General features: G+C 41.3%; 2 protein-coding genes across 2 annotated transcripts in view; one reads left to right on the top strand and one right to left on the bottom strand.

Annotated features, from left to right (window-relative positions):
• Nucleotides 1–1,541, top strand: part of fbxl13 (F-box and leucine-rich repeat protein 13) — a 69,461-nt gene extending 67,920 nt beyond the window's left edge. Inside the window, 2 exon segments of the mRNA XM_057836890.1 lie at nt 230–393; nt 556–1,541. Of these exon segments, the coding sequence (XP_057692873.1) occupies nt 230–393; nt 556–634 (243 nt within the window). The 3' untranslated portion in view covers nt 635–1,541.
• fam185a (family with sequence similarity 185 member A) lies at nt 553–12,301 on the bottom strand. Its single transcript, XM_057836895.1, has 8 exons — nt 11,735–12,301; nt 11,565–11,674; nt 11,310–11,399; nt 6,904–7,042; nt 4,383–4,424; nt 4,207–4,302; nt 1,758–1,892; nt 553–1,655 (listed from the first exon to the last, which is right to left on the bottom strand). Exons 1-8 carry the CDS (start codon nt 12,153–12,155, stop codon nt 1,543–1,545), a joined length of 1,146 nt encoding a protein of 381 aa, XP_057692878.1. The 5' UTR covers nt 12,156–12,301; the 3' UTR covers nt 553–1,542.
• Between the last annotated feature and the right edge of the window lie 842 nt (nt 12,302–13,143).

Genomic DNA, 13,143 nt, shown 5'->3' with positions numbered 1-13,143 from the left:
GTGTGCCTTAGTGGAATAGGTTGGGAACCCCTGCTCTATACACACAACACTTCCTCTGACCAGTCTTCAGTAGCTCGGTAGTCAGCACGCTCAACTGCCAAGATGATGACGTGCGTTCACTAATATTCTGGCAACCACAGCTGCTTGTATTTTACCACAAGTTTTTTAATACTTTAAATCTCATCCATGACCCTTTTTTCCCCCCAACTATTTTGCCTGTTTTTGTCAGATAACAGACATGGCAATGCAGTGCCTTTCCCACGGATCAGCTCAATACCTGCGAGCGCTAGACGTGAGCGGTTGCTCACTCACCGATCGTTCCATCAGATACATCGAGAGGCTCATCCCTCCGCTCTCATCCATCACCATGCACGGCTGCGAGCGCATCTCCGAGTAAGACCGGGACGAAAAAATTTACTGCTATTCATCTTACGATCCAGATGTTTATTCACTACTGACAAGAACTTGAAGCTTTTTGCTAACAAGTAGCTGAAAGGCAAGATTCACGATGTTTACATGACCTTTTATGAGTTTTTGTGTGTATGTTTGTTTCAGGGAGGCTGCCATGAGGCTGCAGCCATATATGCAGCATTGGGAGTACAGCAACGAACAAACAAAGTTGTGGCTGCGATAAAGCAAACTGCGCGCACAGCAGATATCCTCTTATTTAGCTGTTTCCTAGTTGAAATGATGAATTTTGTCATTACAATATAGTATGTGGTGTTGACATTCCGGTGTGAAAAAACTGCTGTGCAGTGAAGAGTATTGATAGCATTTTACAACAATTTTTATTGGGTTATCATTGGACATTGATGAAGTAGACAACCTACCGACTGAGCTAGCGGAGCTCTCAGATATGATAAGATGGAAGATTTTCATTGGGAAGCGTTGGAAAGAATGGTGGAATTTCCCTCGGAGGAATAAATAAAGCACAGCTCAAGTTCTACAAAGTGAGCTAGCATAGTTCCTTGGACAGAACAAAAATCCGAAAGATTTGAATGAATACAACATTCAGATGCCCAACGTGGGACTTGAACACACAACCCTGAGATTGAAGTCTCATGTTCTACCGAGCTGGATTAAAATGAAGGTTTCCATTGGACAGTGTTGAAAAGTCTGAGAAATTCATGTGGAAAACAGCAGAATAAACCTTGGGAAGGCTGAACAAAGCATGACACCCAACATTGGGGTCATGCCTTCAACCCTGTGGTCACCTTGACTGCCATTGACAGCAATGGATGTCCAGTCAAAATGGTTTGGATGGCCATTCCCGTCAGTGCACTGAAACATGAACATTCACTGCATGTGTGTGCACTTTAAATCATGTTTTCATACCTCAAGTTAAATGTCACTTAATTCCCATTGTTAGGGAATGTTCAGTGTAAATATGAACAATGTTACTGTAATAAATACTTGTATTTTTATTAAATACACATTTGATAGCACAGAAGTGTAATTTTTTTTTCAGTCTCTCCAATGGCTTAATGTATGAGGTACACTTTTTTGTTTTGTGACGCTTCTGTGCAACCATGATATAACTTTTCAGCCTCCCAGTTTTAGTGACTGGAACCAGCTTTGCGTCCTTAGGCTGACTGATCCACTTTCTGTGGTCACCTTGATCCGTTGCAGTGCTGGACCATCAGAGTTCATATAACCTGAGAAATCAACAACAACAACAAAAATCAATGTAAAGGTACGTGAAATAGTCTTGCTGCCCTTGCTTTTTCCCACCACATTCTAGCTAAAATGTCCCTCACCGGTAAGTCTGGTTTGTTTTTCAGCAGTGTTCTCCTGAATATGAAGCAACTTGACATCACGGCTAACATCCACCTTGGCTCCACAGAGTTCCACGTCCGCTTGTAGTGAAGGAGGCACGCGGACGCACATTGTTCCTATGGTAAGATACATAATTAAATAAAAACAGGACTTCTCTAATGTTCTCAAACTGCTGAGGTTTTTTTTTTGTGCTCACGCAGTTGTTCGCAAATTGGTGAGCTACATCCTTTCAAAGATGTTCTTTATACCCGTAGTTATGACACTCACCTGTTTCAAATTGTCTCATTGGCTGACATTGATGGCAATTGGGGCTACCATTATTAACGGACTAGGTGAATACTAATCTATTATCAAATTAATAAAGAACCAAATTTTCAGTTAATTATTTAGATATATTATTGACCCAAAAATTGTGCAACTCATTTTATATGTTTTTAATTGTTTCATGATTTTTTTCATTATTTTTATTGTTTTTATTTTCATTTAAATAAAAAAGAAAAGGAAAACATTAACTCCTTATTAATGAACTTTATTAGGAGAAAAAAGGATTTAGACAATCTTGTTTTTGCTTTCAAGTAAATGTTTGTTGAGAAAGTTAATTAAAATGTGTAATAAAATACGAATGAATATTTCAAAAATACGTTGTAAAATATGTATTTATTTAAAATACATATATATTTGAAATTTTGAAATATAAAGCAGGGAAAACCTTTTAATGTGTTACATCTTTTCTTTTAATTTACATAAGAAAATACATACCGTAATAATTGAAAAAACATACTGTTGTTTCTTATGTGCTAATCCCCTCTGTTGACCTATTATTTGTTTAAAATATACATATACAGTGGGGTAAATAAGTATTTAGTCAGCCACTAATTGTACAAGTTCTCCCACTTGAAAATGTTAGAGAGGCCTGTAATTGTCAACATGGGTAAACCTCAACCATGAGAGACAGAATGTGTAAAAAAAACCAGAAAATCACATTGTTTGATTTTTAAAGAATTTATTTGCAAATCATGGTGGAAAATAAGTATTTGGTCAATACCAAAAGTTCATCTCAATACTTTGTTATGTAGCCTTTGTTGGCAATAACGGAGCCCAAACGTTTTCTGTAACTCTTCACAAGCTTTTCACACACTGTTGCTGGTATTTTGGCCCATTCCTTCATGCAGTTCTCCTCTAGAGCAGAGATGTTTTGGGGCTGTCTTTGGGCAACACAGACTTTCAACTCCCTCCTCACCCCGTGGCGTCAAAATGATAACAAGAACGGTGAGCAAAACTCACAGAACCACACGGGGGGACCTAGTGAATGACCTACAGACAGCTGGGACCACAGAAGCAAAGGCTACTATCAGTAACACAATGCGCCACCAGGGACTCAGATCCTGCACTGCCAGACGTGTCCCCCTGCTGAAGAAAGTACACGTCCAGGCCCGTCTGCGGTTCGCTAGAGAGCATTTGGATGATCCAGAAGAGGAATGGGAGAATGTGTTATGGTCAGATGAAACCAAAAAAGAACTTTTTGGTAGAAACACAGGTTCTCGTGTTTGGAGGAAAAACAATACTGAATTGCACCATACCCACTGTGAAGCATGGGGGTGGAAACGTCATGCTTTGGGGCTGTTTTTCTGCAAAGGGACCAGGACGACTGATCTGTGTAAAGGAAAGAATGAATGGGGCCATGTATCGAGAGATTCTGAGTGAAAATCTCCTTCCATCAGCAAGGGCATTGAAGATGAGACGTGGCTGGGTCTTTCAGCATGACAATGATCCCAAACACTCAGCCAGGGCAACAAAGGAGTGGCTTCGTAAGAAGTATCTTAAGGGGATGGAGTGGCCTAACCAGTCTCCAGATCTCAACCCCATAGAAAATCTGTGGAGAAAGTTGAAAGTCAGTGTTGCCCAACGACAGCCCCAAAACATCACTACTCTAGAAGAGATCTGCATGGAGGAATGGGTCAAAATACCAGCAACAGTGTGTGAAAAGCTTGTGAAGAGTTACAGAAAACGTTTGGGCTCCGTTATTGCCAAAAAAGGGTATATAACAAGGTTTGAGATGAACTTTTGGTATTGACCAAATACTTATTTTCCACCATGATTTGCAAATAAATTCTTTAAAAATCAAACAATGTGATTTTCTGTTATTTTTCCCACATTCTGTCTCTCATGGTTGAGGTTTACCCATGTTGACAATTACAGGCCTCTAATATTTTCAAGTGGGAGAACTTGCACAACTAGTGGTTGACTAAATACTTATTTGCCCCACTGTATTTGAAATTTTCCAAATGTAAATCTTTTACATGTTTAATTGTTTTATGTATTTCTTTCGTTTAAAATGACAAAATGTGGGAATATTATTGATTCTCAAGTTTAGTAAATTCATTAACAAATAATTCATTCTTTCAAAACATGTACAATCCATGTTCTTACCTTCCGTGCTAATCAACTCCGAGCTGGCACCGTCTCCCACATACACATCGATGTCACCACTTTGAGATGAAACCTTCAAGAGGCCATTGGAGCCATCTGTCAACAGCAGCAAGATCACATTTTTTATCACTAATACAAAGCATTCTATTGTTGGCTGCTTATCAGAGCTTTTTTACCTATAAGCGTATGACCTGATGTGTTCTTAACAGTGGCATCACCTTTGGACAAAGTACAGTATAAAGTCAGAACGGCTCAGCGACAAAAGAGCAAGTAAACAAGATAGTTGTTTCCAACATGTGCTTCGCAGGAAGAGAGATTTACATACTATACGGGTGACGCATTCTTTTTCTTCACTCTTTCTCAATGAATACATTCCTATCTTCCAACAAATACATTTGGGAGAAGCTGTTTTTTCCCCCTCAGAGCAGAAGAGCTATGATGAAAAAAAATCCAGGGGAAAAAAGATTCGGTTTTGAAAATATTGATTTTAATGTATTAAATCATTTGCTGCCATTGATGGTGATAGACGTCCAATCTATTTTGACTAGAAGGACAGCTCAGCAGTCAACTTTGATTGGACGTCTATCGTCATCAATGGCAGTAAAGGAGTTAAGGGCTAAAAGCAACAAAATAATCCAGAGGTACAGGGATTTTGGAAAATGTATAACATTCTACAGTTTTCTACATTGATTTAAAGCAACACTAGGTTACTTTTCAACCTTTATATTTTCGTAACATTTGTGATTTGTCGTCTGACAACTAGTATCATTTTCACCGGCACTAATTAACTTTGAGGAGGGTGGCAGGAATCCTGCCACACAAAAAAACTACAAATGTGCTGACTGCTTTATGGCATACGTCACTTCCCCCTTTCCCCATTTATTATAAAAACGGAAGACGATGCAAATGCTTTCTCGCGAATTCTGCAAAGGTGGCAGAGCAACAAAAGAGACAAAAAGTTTTTGTTTCAGGAGGAAGTAAAAAAGGCTACCAGGATATATAGAATATACACTCACCGGCCACTTTATTAGGTACACCTGTCCAACTGCTCGTTAACACTTCATTTCTAATCAGCCAATCACATGGGGGCAACTCAGTGTATTTAGGCATGTGGACATGGTTTAAGACAATCTCCTGCAGTTCAAACCGAGCATCAGTATGGGGAAGAAAGGTGATTTAAGTGACTTTGAACGTGGCATGGTTGTTGGTGCCAGAAGGGCTGGTCTGAGTATTTCAGAAACTGCTGATCTACTGGGATTTTCACGCACAACCATCTCTAGGGTTTACAGAGAATGGTCCGAAAAAGAAAAAATATCCAGTGAGCGGCAGTTCTGTGGGCGGAAATGCCTTGTTGATGACAGAGGTCAGAGGAGAATGGCCAGACTGGTTCGAGCTGATAGAAAGGCAACAGTGACTCAAATAACCACCCATTACAACCAAGGTAGGCAGAAGAGCATCTCTGAACGCACAGTACGTCGAACTTTGAGGCAGATGGGCTACAGCAGCAGAAGACCACGCCGGGTGCCACTCCTTTCAGCTAAGAACAGGAAACTGAGGCTACACTTTGCACAAGCTCATCGAAATTGGACAATAGAAGATTGGAAAAACGTTGCCTGGTCTGATGAGTCTCGATTTCTGCTGCGACATTCGGATGGTAGGGTCAGAATTTGGCGTCAACAACATGAAAGCATGGATCCATCCTGCCTTGTATCAATGGTTCAGGCTGGTGGTGGTGGTGTAATGGTGTGGGGAATATTTTCTTGGCACACTTTGGGCCCCTTGGTACCAATTGAGCATCGTTGGAAGTTGGAACGCCACAGCCTACCTGAGTATTGTTGCTGACCATGTCCATCCCTTTATGACCACAATGTACCCAACTTCTGATGGCTACTTTCAGCAGGATAATGCGCCATGTCATTAAGCTGGAATCATCTTAGACTGGTTTCTTGAACATGACAATGAGTTCACTGTACTCAAATGGCCTCCACAGTCACCAGCTCTCAATCCAATAGAGCATCTTTGGGATGTGGTGGAACGGGAGATTTGCATCATGGATGTGCAGCCGACAAATCTGCACCAACTGTGTGATGCCATCATGTCAATATGGACCAAACTCTTCTTCCAGCACCTTGTTGAATCTATGCCACGAAGAATTGATGCCGTTCTGAAGGCGAAAGGTGGTCCAACCAGTTACTAGCATGGTGTACCTAATAAAGTGGCCGGTCGGTGTGTGTGTGTGTATATATATAACATTGGCCCGGCTTTCACTCGTTGCCATGACACCCCCGCCCCACAACCGAACCATCAGTACACTACCGCTTTTGTCCACCGGCGTCGCTAAAATCAACCAAAACTGAAAAGTTACCAATTGTTGCTTTAAACATGACAGGTGGGAGTAGCTCCAGCACCCCCGTGACCCTCGTGGTGATAAGCTGCTTGGAAAATAAATGAACAAATGAATGAAGCTGTTGAACTGTAAGCTAATGGAGAGGCACTGTTTAAGTGACAAGCTTCATCTAGTGTTAAAGCTGAGAAGCTGTTGCGGCCCAATAAAAACTGGGCAGTGGACCATTGTTTGGACACCAGTGCTCATCTGTATAGTTTCTCTGAGGAAAACCAAAACGAAAATATGGCACACCACAAAAATAATATCCATATGTGGATGCGATGACAAACACATGTTAGCATTTAGATCACCGTGCACGAGTCCCAGCTCCACTTTGCCCGTATGGGAGGAGACGCAGCTGGATTGAGCGTAGATGGCCTTGACCGCCAGGTCGCCATGCTCTGTGGAGACTTTCATCTCGGTGCCCTGCAGCTTCTTAACACGAACTGCCTGCAGAACACATGTTATCACAGTCATGGAGAATGTATAGGATAGTGGGCTTGAGGGCTGCTGCCCTCTAGTGTGTATTTACTTCAACTTGCAGAGGAAAAGCATTTACAGTAGTTAGATAAGAGTCCTTCAACCAGGTACATATATATGTAAATGCATTGCGGGCACACGAAAAAAAAAAGTATAGTACTGCATCACGTTTTTCATTAGACTTACAGTGGTACTTCTACTTACAAAAGTCTCTACATAATGAATTTTCAGGTTAAGATGTGCTTTAACGGGAAAATATTGCCTCTCGTTAAGAAAGAAATTTTAGGATACGAAAGGCAAAAATACAGAATGGGTGGTATTCACAGCTCCCAGAGCTTACTGAACATAACATACCTATAGCAGCTCTATATAACCATTGGCTATTGGCGAGCATACCTGGCATCCAATTGGCTAAGCGGGACCTCTACTGTTTGTGTAGGTGTGTATCCCAGCATCCTCTTCATTCGCACCTTGTGTTCCAACAGTTACAGTGCCTTGCAAAAGTATTTGGCCCCCTTGAACCTTGCAACCTTTCGCCACATTTCAGGCTTCAAACATAAAGATATAAAATTGTAATTTTTTGTCAAGAATCAACAACAAGTGGGACACAATCGTGAAGTGGAACAAAATTTATTGGATAATTTAAACTTTTTTAACAATTAAAAAACTGAAAAGTGGGGCGTGCAATATTATTCGGCCCCCTTGCGTTAATACTTTGTAGCGCCACCTTTTGCTCCAATTACAGCTGCAAGTCGCTTGGGGTATGTTTCTATCAGTTTTGCACATCGAGAGACTGACATTCTTGCCCATTCTTCCTTGCAAAACAGCTCGAGCTCAGTGAGGTTGGATGGAGAGCGTTTGTGAACAGCAGTCTTCAGCTCTTTCCACAGATTCTCGATTGGATTCAGGTCTGGACTTTGACTTGGCCATTCTAACACCTGGATACGTTTATTTTTGAACCATTCCATTGTAGATTTGGCTTTATGTTTTGGATCATTGTCCTGTTGGAAGATAAATCTCCGTCCCAGTCTCAGGTCTTGTGCAGATACCAACAGGTTTTCTTCCAGAATGTTCCTGTATTTGGCTGCATCCATCTTCCCGTCAATTTTAACCATCTTCCCTGTCCCTGCTGAAGAAAAGCAGGCCCAAACCATGATGCTGCCACCCCCATTTTTGACAGTGGGGATGGTGTGTTCAGGGTGATGAGCTGTGTTGCTTTTACACCAAACATATCGTTTTGCATTGTGGCCAAAAAGTTCAATTTTGGTTTCATCTGACCAGAGCACCTTCTTCCACATGTTTGGTGTGTCTCCCAGGTGGCTTGTGGCAAACTTTAAACGAGACTTTTTATGGATATCTCTGAGAAATGGCTTTCTTCTTGCCACTCTTCCATAAAGGCCAGATTTGTGCAGTGTACGACTGATTGTTGTCCTATGGACAGACTATCCCACGTCAGCTGTAGATCTCTGCAGTTCATCCAGAGTGATCATGGGCCTCTTGGATGCATCTCTGATCAGTTTTCTCCTTGTTTGAGAAGAAAGTTTGGAAGGACGGCCGGGTCTTGGTAGATTTGCAGTGGTCTGATGCTCCTTCCATTTCAATATGATGGCTTGCACAGTGCTCCTTGAGATGTTTAAAGCTTGGGAAATCTTTTTGTATCCAAATCCGGCTTTAAACTTCTCCACAACAGTATCTCGGACCTGCCTGGTGTGTTCCTTGGTTTTCATAATGCTCTCTGCACTTTAAACAGAACCCTGAGACTATTCCAGAGCAGGTGCATTTATACGGAGACTTGATTACACACATTTGGATTTTGTTTATCATCATCGGTCATTTAGGACAACATTGGATCATTCAGAGATCCTCAGTGAACTTCTGGAGTGAGTTTGCTGCACTGAAAGTAAAGGGGCCGAATAATATTGCACGCCCCACTTTTCAGTTTTTTATTTGTTAAAAAAGTTTAAATTATCCAATAAATGTTGTTCCACTTCACGATTGTGTCCCACTTGTTGTTGATTCTTGACAAAAAAAATTAAATTTCATATCTTTATGTTTGAAGCCTGAAATGTGGCGAAAGGTTGCAAGATTCAAGGGGGCCGAATACTTTTGCAACGCACTGTAAGAGTGTATTAACTTTTATTCTTTATTTTTGCTTGTTTTTCTTACATTATGCACAACTGATTTAAAAGTGCCTATGACAGGAAAAAGCATGTTTCAAATTTCCGTGGTAATTTATGCTCCTGAATGAAATGGACAGCTTGGATGTGTGTGGAAGTGATCCATATATTTATTCAATTTTCTGAATGCTGCGCCATGAAAATGAGTGACTTCCGGCCAGAGTCTGGATTGTGGAAGAAAGCGAATGTGACGTAGGCGGAATAGATCATCTTAACTTTGAACCATACTATTGTATACAGAAAGACTGCGGATTCAGCTGATTTTGCGGCTTGTTTGTTTTCGCATCACACCAGCCCAATCTGCTGCAGGCTTATGTTGCTGCACCAGGGAGAGGCGTGTGAGCCTTTTTGGGTTTCAAAAAGATCCTGTTCACTGCAAAGAATAGGCAAAACAAGTCCGACAACCGTGGGACCATTGGACGGGCGAGGAAGTGAGTAAGCTGCGTGTTTTATATGATGTCAAATACTGGGATCATGGCACACGATTTAATAAGGAGGTGGCTTGAATTTTGTGGGTGACAATGCTCCCTGTCCACCAAGGAGACGCTATCGTGTAAAGACTTCCACCCCTCTCGGCCCTCTTAATGTACCCACTGAGAGAACGCTGTCCTCGGCTTGGGCCCAGGGAGCCCCTTGCTCTCGTCTGCAGTTCTCGATTGAATGAGACGTCCACCCCTCTCGGCCCTCTTCGTGTGTACCGCCGAGAAAGTGTTATCCTCGGCTTGGGCACAGGCAGCCCGACGCGCTACGTAGTCAGCCAGTTTGTCCACCGAGAATGCACCATTTTTGGCGTTCATTGCGGCCCTGGCAGACAGGCAATGCTCATCGAGCCGAAACTTGCTCACCGCCGGGGGCTGGCCGATCGATGAAGACAATCACTCCGCCGCCGTGTGTGACATAAAGTCCCGGTAGTTTTGTGTGATTTTTCGTGTTCTAAAGGCGAGGAGGAGACTCGGTTCGGGTTAGCATATAGCCTAGCTTTCACACTTCTCTGTTGTTTACACTTTCCTCCCCGCTGGGAAATGACAAGAGCCGGACTAACTCCGGTGGCATTAAATACTGTTTGGGAGTTTTAAGAAGTCGGCAGTCTTGACCATTATGCAGTAATATAGCCCTGTCGTACTGAATAAATGCATTTTAATTATTTCATATTCCATTTAGCACTAAGCTTATTTTTCATGACCATACAATTTATTTAGCAATTGGGGAAACATACTTAGTACTTACATAGAAAGAATATCCTGTAAAAATATTGGGGTTGAGAGAAAAAACAATGATGACATTTTACAGTATGCTGTAGTCATCAGCCTCGTGTTTGTTGTCATTCTGAATCTTACTGCTCCTCCAAATACGACTCAAACATATATGGCTGTATGCCACAGGTTTCCTCTGGATCAACAATACTACTTGAACGATCCACACTTGAACCAGAATCGCTGAAAAACGCTTCCTCCTCCATTGGGCTGAATTCTGAAATCACTACTCCGCCGACATCATCACCCAGATGTAGGCGCCAGAACGCTACAATGACAGGAGGGGCTAAACGGCAATTTAAAAGACTCCTTTCTCATAATCTGCGCTTTACCAAATTGTTGTATATAGTCGAATCGTCTCAAAATATGATTTTCCTTCAAATAATAATGCTATTTAAGATTTTTTTTATTGTGTCACAGGTACTTTAATGTTTATTGTGTAATAATCTAACTGTAACATGTATTTGTTACATGTTTGATGCATTTTATGCATTATAAAAGACTTATGTCTGAATTTTAGGGGGATTAGAACAGATTAGGGTGTTTACGTGGAAAACGCGTCACTACTTACAGAATGTTTAATTTATGAAACTACTTCCAGAACCAATTAATTTCGTAAGTACAGGTACCACTGTATATATTTTTAGATGATAGTACAATGTAAAAACATGATAGTTTAAAAAAAATGATAATCTCCACAAAACTATTTTGTGTATTATTTCGAGCAGTGAGATATCGGTACAGTATCGGCATGGGCCAATATCAAACGGTATCAGTACAACACTAAACTGCGTTGTGTTGTCTTACCCCTTTTCCAAAAGCGCTAATGTCCACATTGCCATGGATAGTGCCTTCGCCTGTGACATCTCCACCTGAACGCACCTCCACCTGATGGCCCTGAGGAAAAACATACGAAATGTTGCAATGTTTAGCAGGATGTTGTTGACTTATTCACTGCCATTGACGACAATAGACAGATAACTGAGATCAGCCCTCCCAATTCAAATAAATTGGGCATTTATCGCTGTCAATGGCAACTAGTGAGTTGTATTGGTGACGGACCTTGACTGAACGCAGTAAACAGTTGCCTTTTTCTGTGTACACCTTGCAGATGTCACACTCAATGTTCTTCACCTGCACGTTGCCTTCGGCGTGGGTGCTTATGAAGATATCTGGACACAAAATTCTAGTATGTTACTGTTGTACTTTACTGCATTGCATTGTGAACTTACTGCTCTTGATGGGTATTGAAACATCAACAGACAAGCTGCCATTAGCCTTTTCTGTCGAGATGAGCAACTCCTTGTCCTGGTCGTTGTACTGTACGTGGAATCCTTCCACGTCTTTTAAATTCTCCTCTCCGCGGACCAGGATGAAGGCTCGGTCCGCTTCAGGGAAGGCGTGCGGGTCAAGGGGTCCGACGGAGATGCTACATCCAAGCCGTGCTCGCAGCGTGCTGAAGGGACTGACCTCTAGGCTCCATTCCTTCAGCGGCTGCGGGCGGTTCGCCTGAACCTCGCCGTCCTCTTTGGCTAATTTGCCGAAAGACGTGAAGAGAAAGCGGTATCGATGAGTGCAACGCCGGTGTCGGGCGGCTGTCCGACACCAGGAGTGTGCGAGTCCGATACTGCACCGCGAGCTCCAGAGTAGCATGGTGAATTATTAACGCTGGGTTAATTTTAGTATGTTAACACAAATTAGCCAAGGGTGTCATTGTCACGCTGCAGCAACCCTGCCAGCAAGTTACGTATCAGCCATATACTGATGACGTTCTCAGACTTCCGCCTGAAGTTAGCCACCCCGCTAGCTAGGCAACGAGAGCTATCATTTGTCGGCCATTTTGTCTCGGGGCCGTTCGGTAAATATGAGGCGTGTACTTTGTAATGATTGCTCAATTTTTAAAAGACTTTTTCATATAAACTTCAAAGATGCAGAAAATTAATTGTATTCTTAAAAAACATGGTACATTTATTTTTCTCCTTCGCTTTTATTTTATTTTATTTTTAAGAGCCAAACAAATTTTAACTGTCAAGAACTGAGCGATTTTAGAATGTTTTAGCAATCTGTAAAAGTCAAGAACTGAGCTGTTTTAGAATATTTTAGTGGAAAAACTCCAATTGACGGCCACCAGTATAGGAATTCCCCCGACGCAAGATGGTCACCTGCCACTTACGCCTTACGCCTTTGACATCTAGCCTTATATTTAATATCTATCTACATCTTATATTTAATATCTATCTACATCTGCGTCCGTGTCTTGTGTGTAGATACGGTCCCCAATCAGTATATTTAAAAAATGAAAAGTAAAAAAAAAAAAACAAAAAAAACAAAAAAACAATAACTAGCTGGATACAAGTACTGTATATAACTTCAAGTTTTTATTTTCATGCTTTTCACCACAACCAGCGGCACGGACAACATCAAGACTTTTAATTTGTTAAAATTACTTACTTGTTGAAAATACTTTAAAATCTGATTAAATTATCAATTAATTGTAATTAATTAATTATAATTAATTAATAATTCAGTCTATTTAAATTATTTTAAAATGAATAAATGCATGATTTTGGCACATTCTTTTTTAATCACCCTGTATAGTCTGTACTTTAAAAAAAAAACTGCTCGGTTTCGAACCAATTTT

This window comes from Corythoichthys intestinalis, chromosome 5 (genome assembly GCF_030265065.1).
Source record: "Corythoichthys intestinalis isolate RoL2023-P3 chromosome 5, ASM3026506v1, whole genome shotgun sequence".
NCBI classification, from domain to species: domain Eukaryota; kingdom Metazoa; phylum Chordata; class Actinopteri; order Syngnathiformes; family Syngnathidae; genus Corythoichthys; species Corythoichthys intestinalis.
The sequence above is the reverse complement of the archived record's forward strand: the minus strand, read 5'-3'. Positions and strand labels throughout refer to the sequence as shown.

Coding starts and splice junctions, on each gene's coding strand:
- fam185a (XM_057836895.1), bottom strand. CDS start 12,155: ATGCTACTCTGGAGCTCGCGGTGCAGTATCGGACTCGCACACTCCTGG. Junction 7,043..11,309: donor TTAGCGCTTTTGGAAAAGGG/GTAAGACAACAC, acceptor TGTGTTCTGCAG/GCAGTTCGTGTTAAGAAGCT. Junction 1,656..1,757: donor AAAACAAACCAGACTTACCG/GTGAGGGACATT, acceptor TTGATTTCTCAG/GTTATATGAACTCTGATGGT.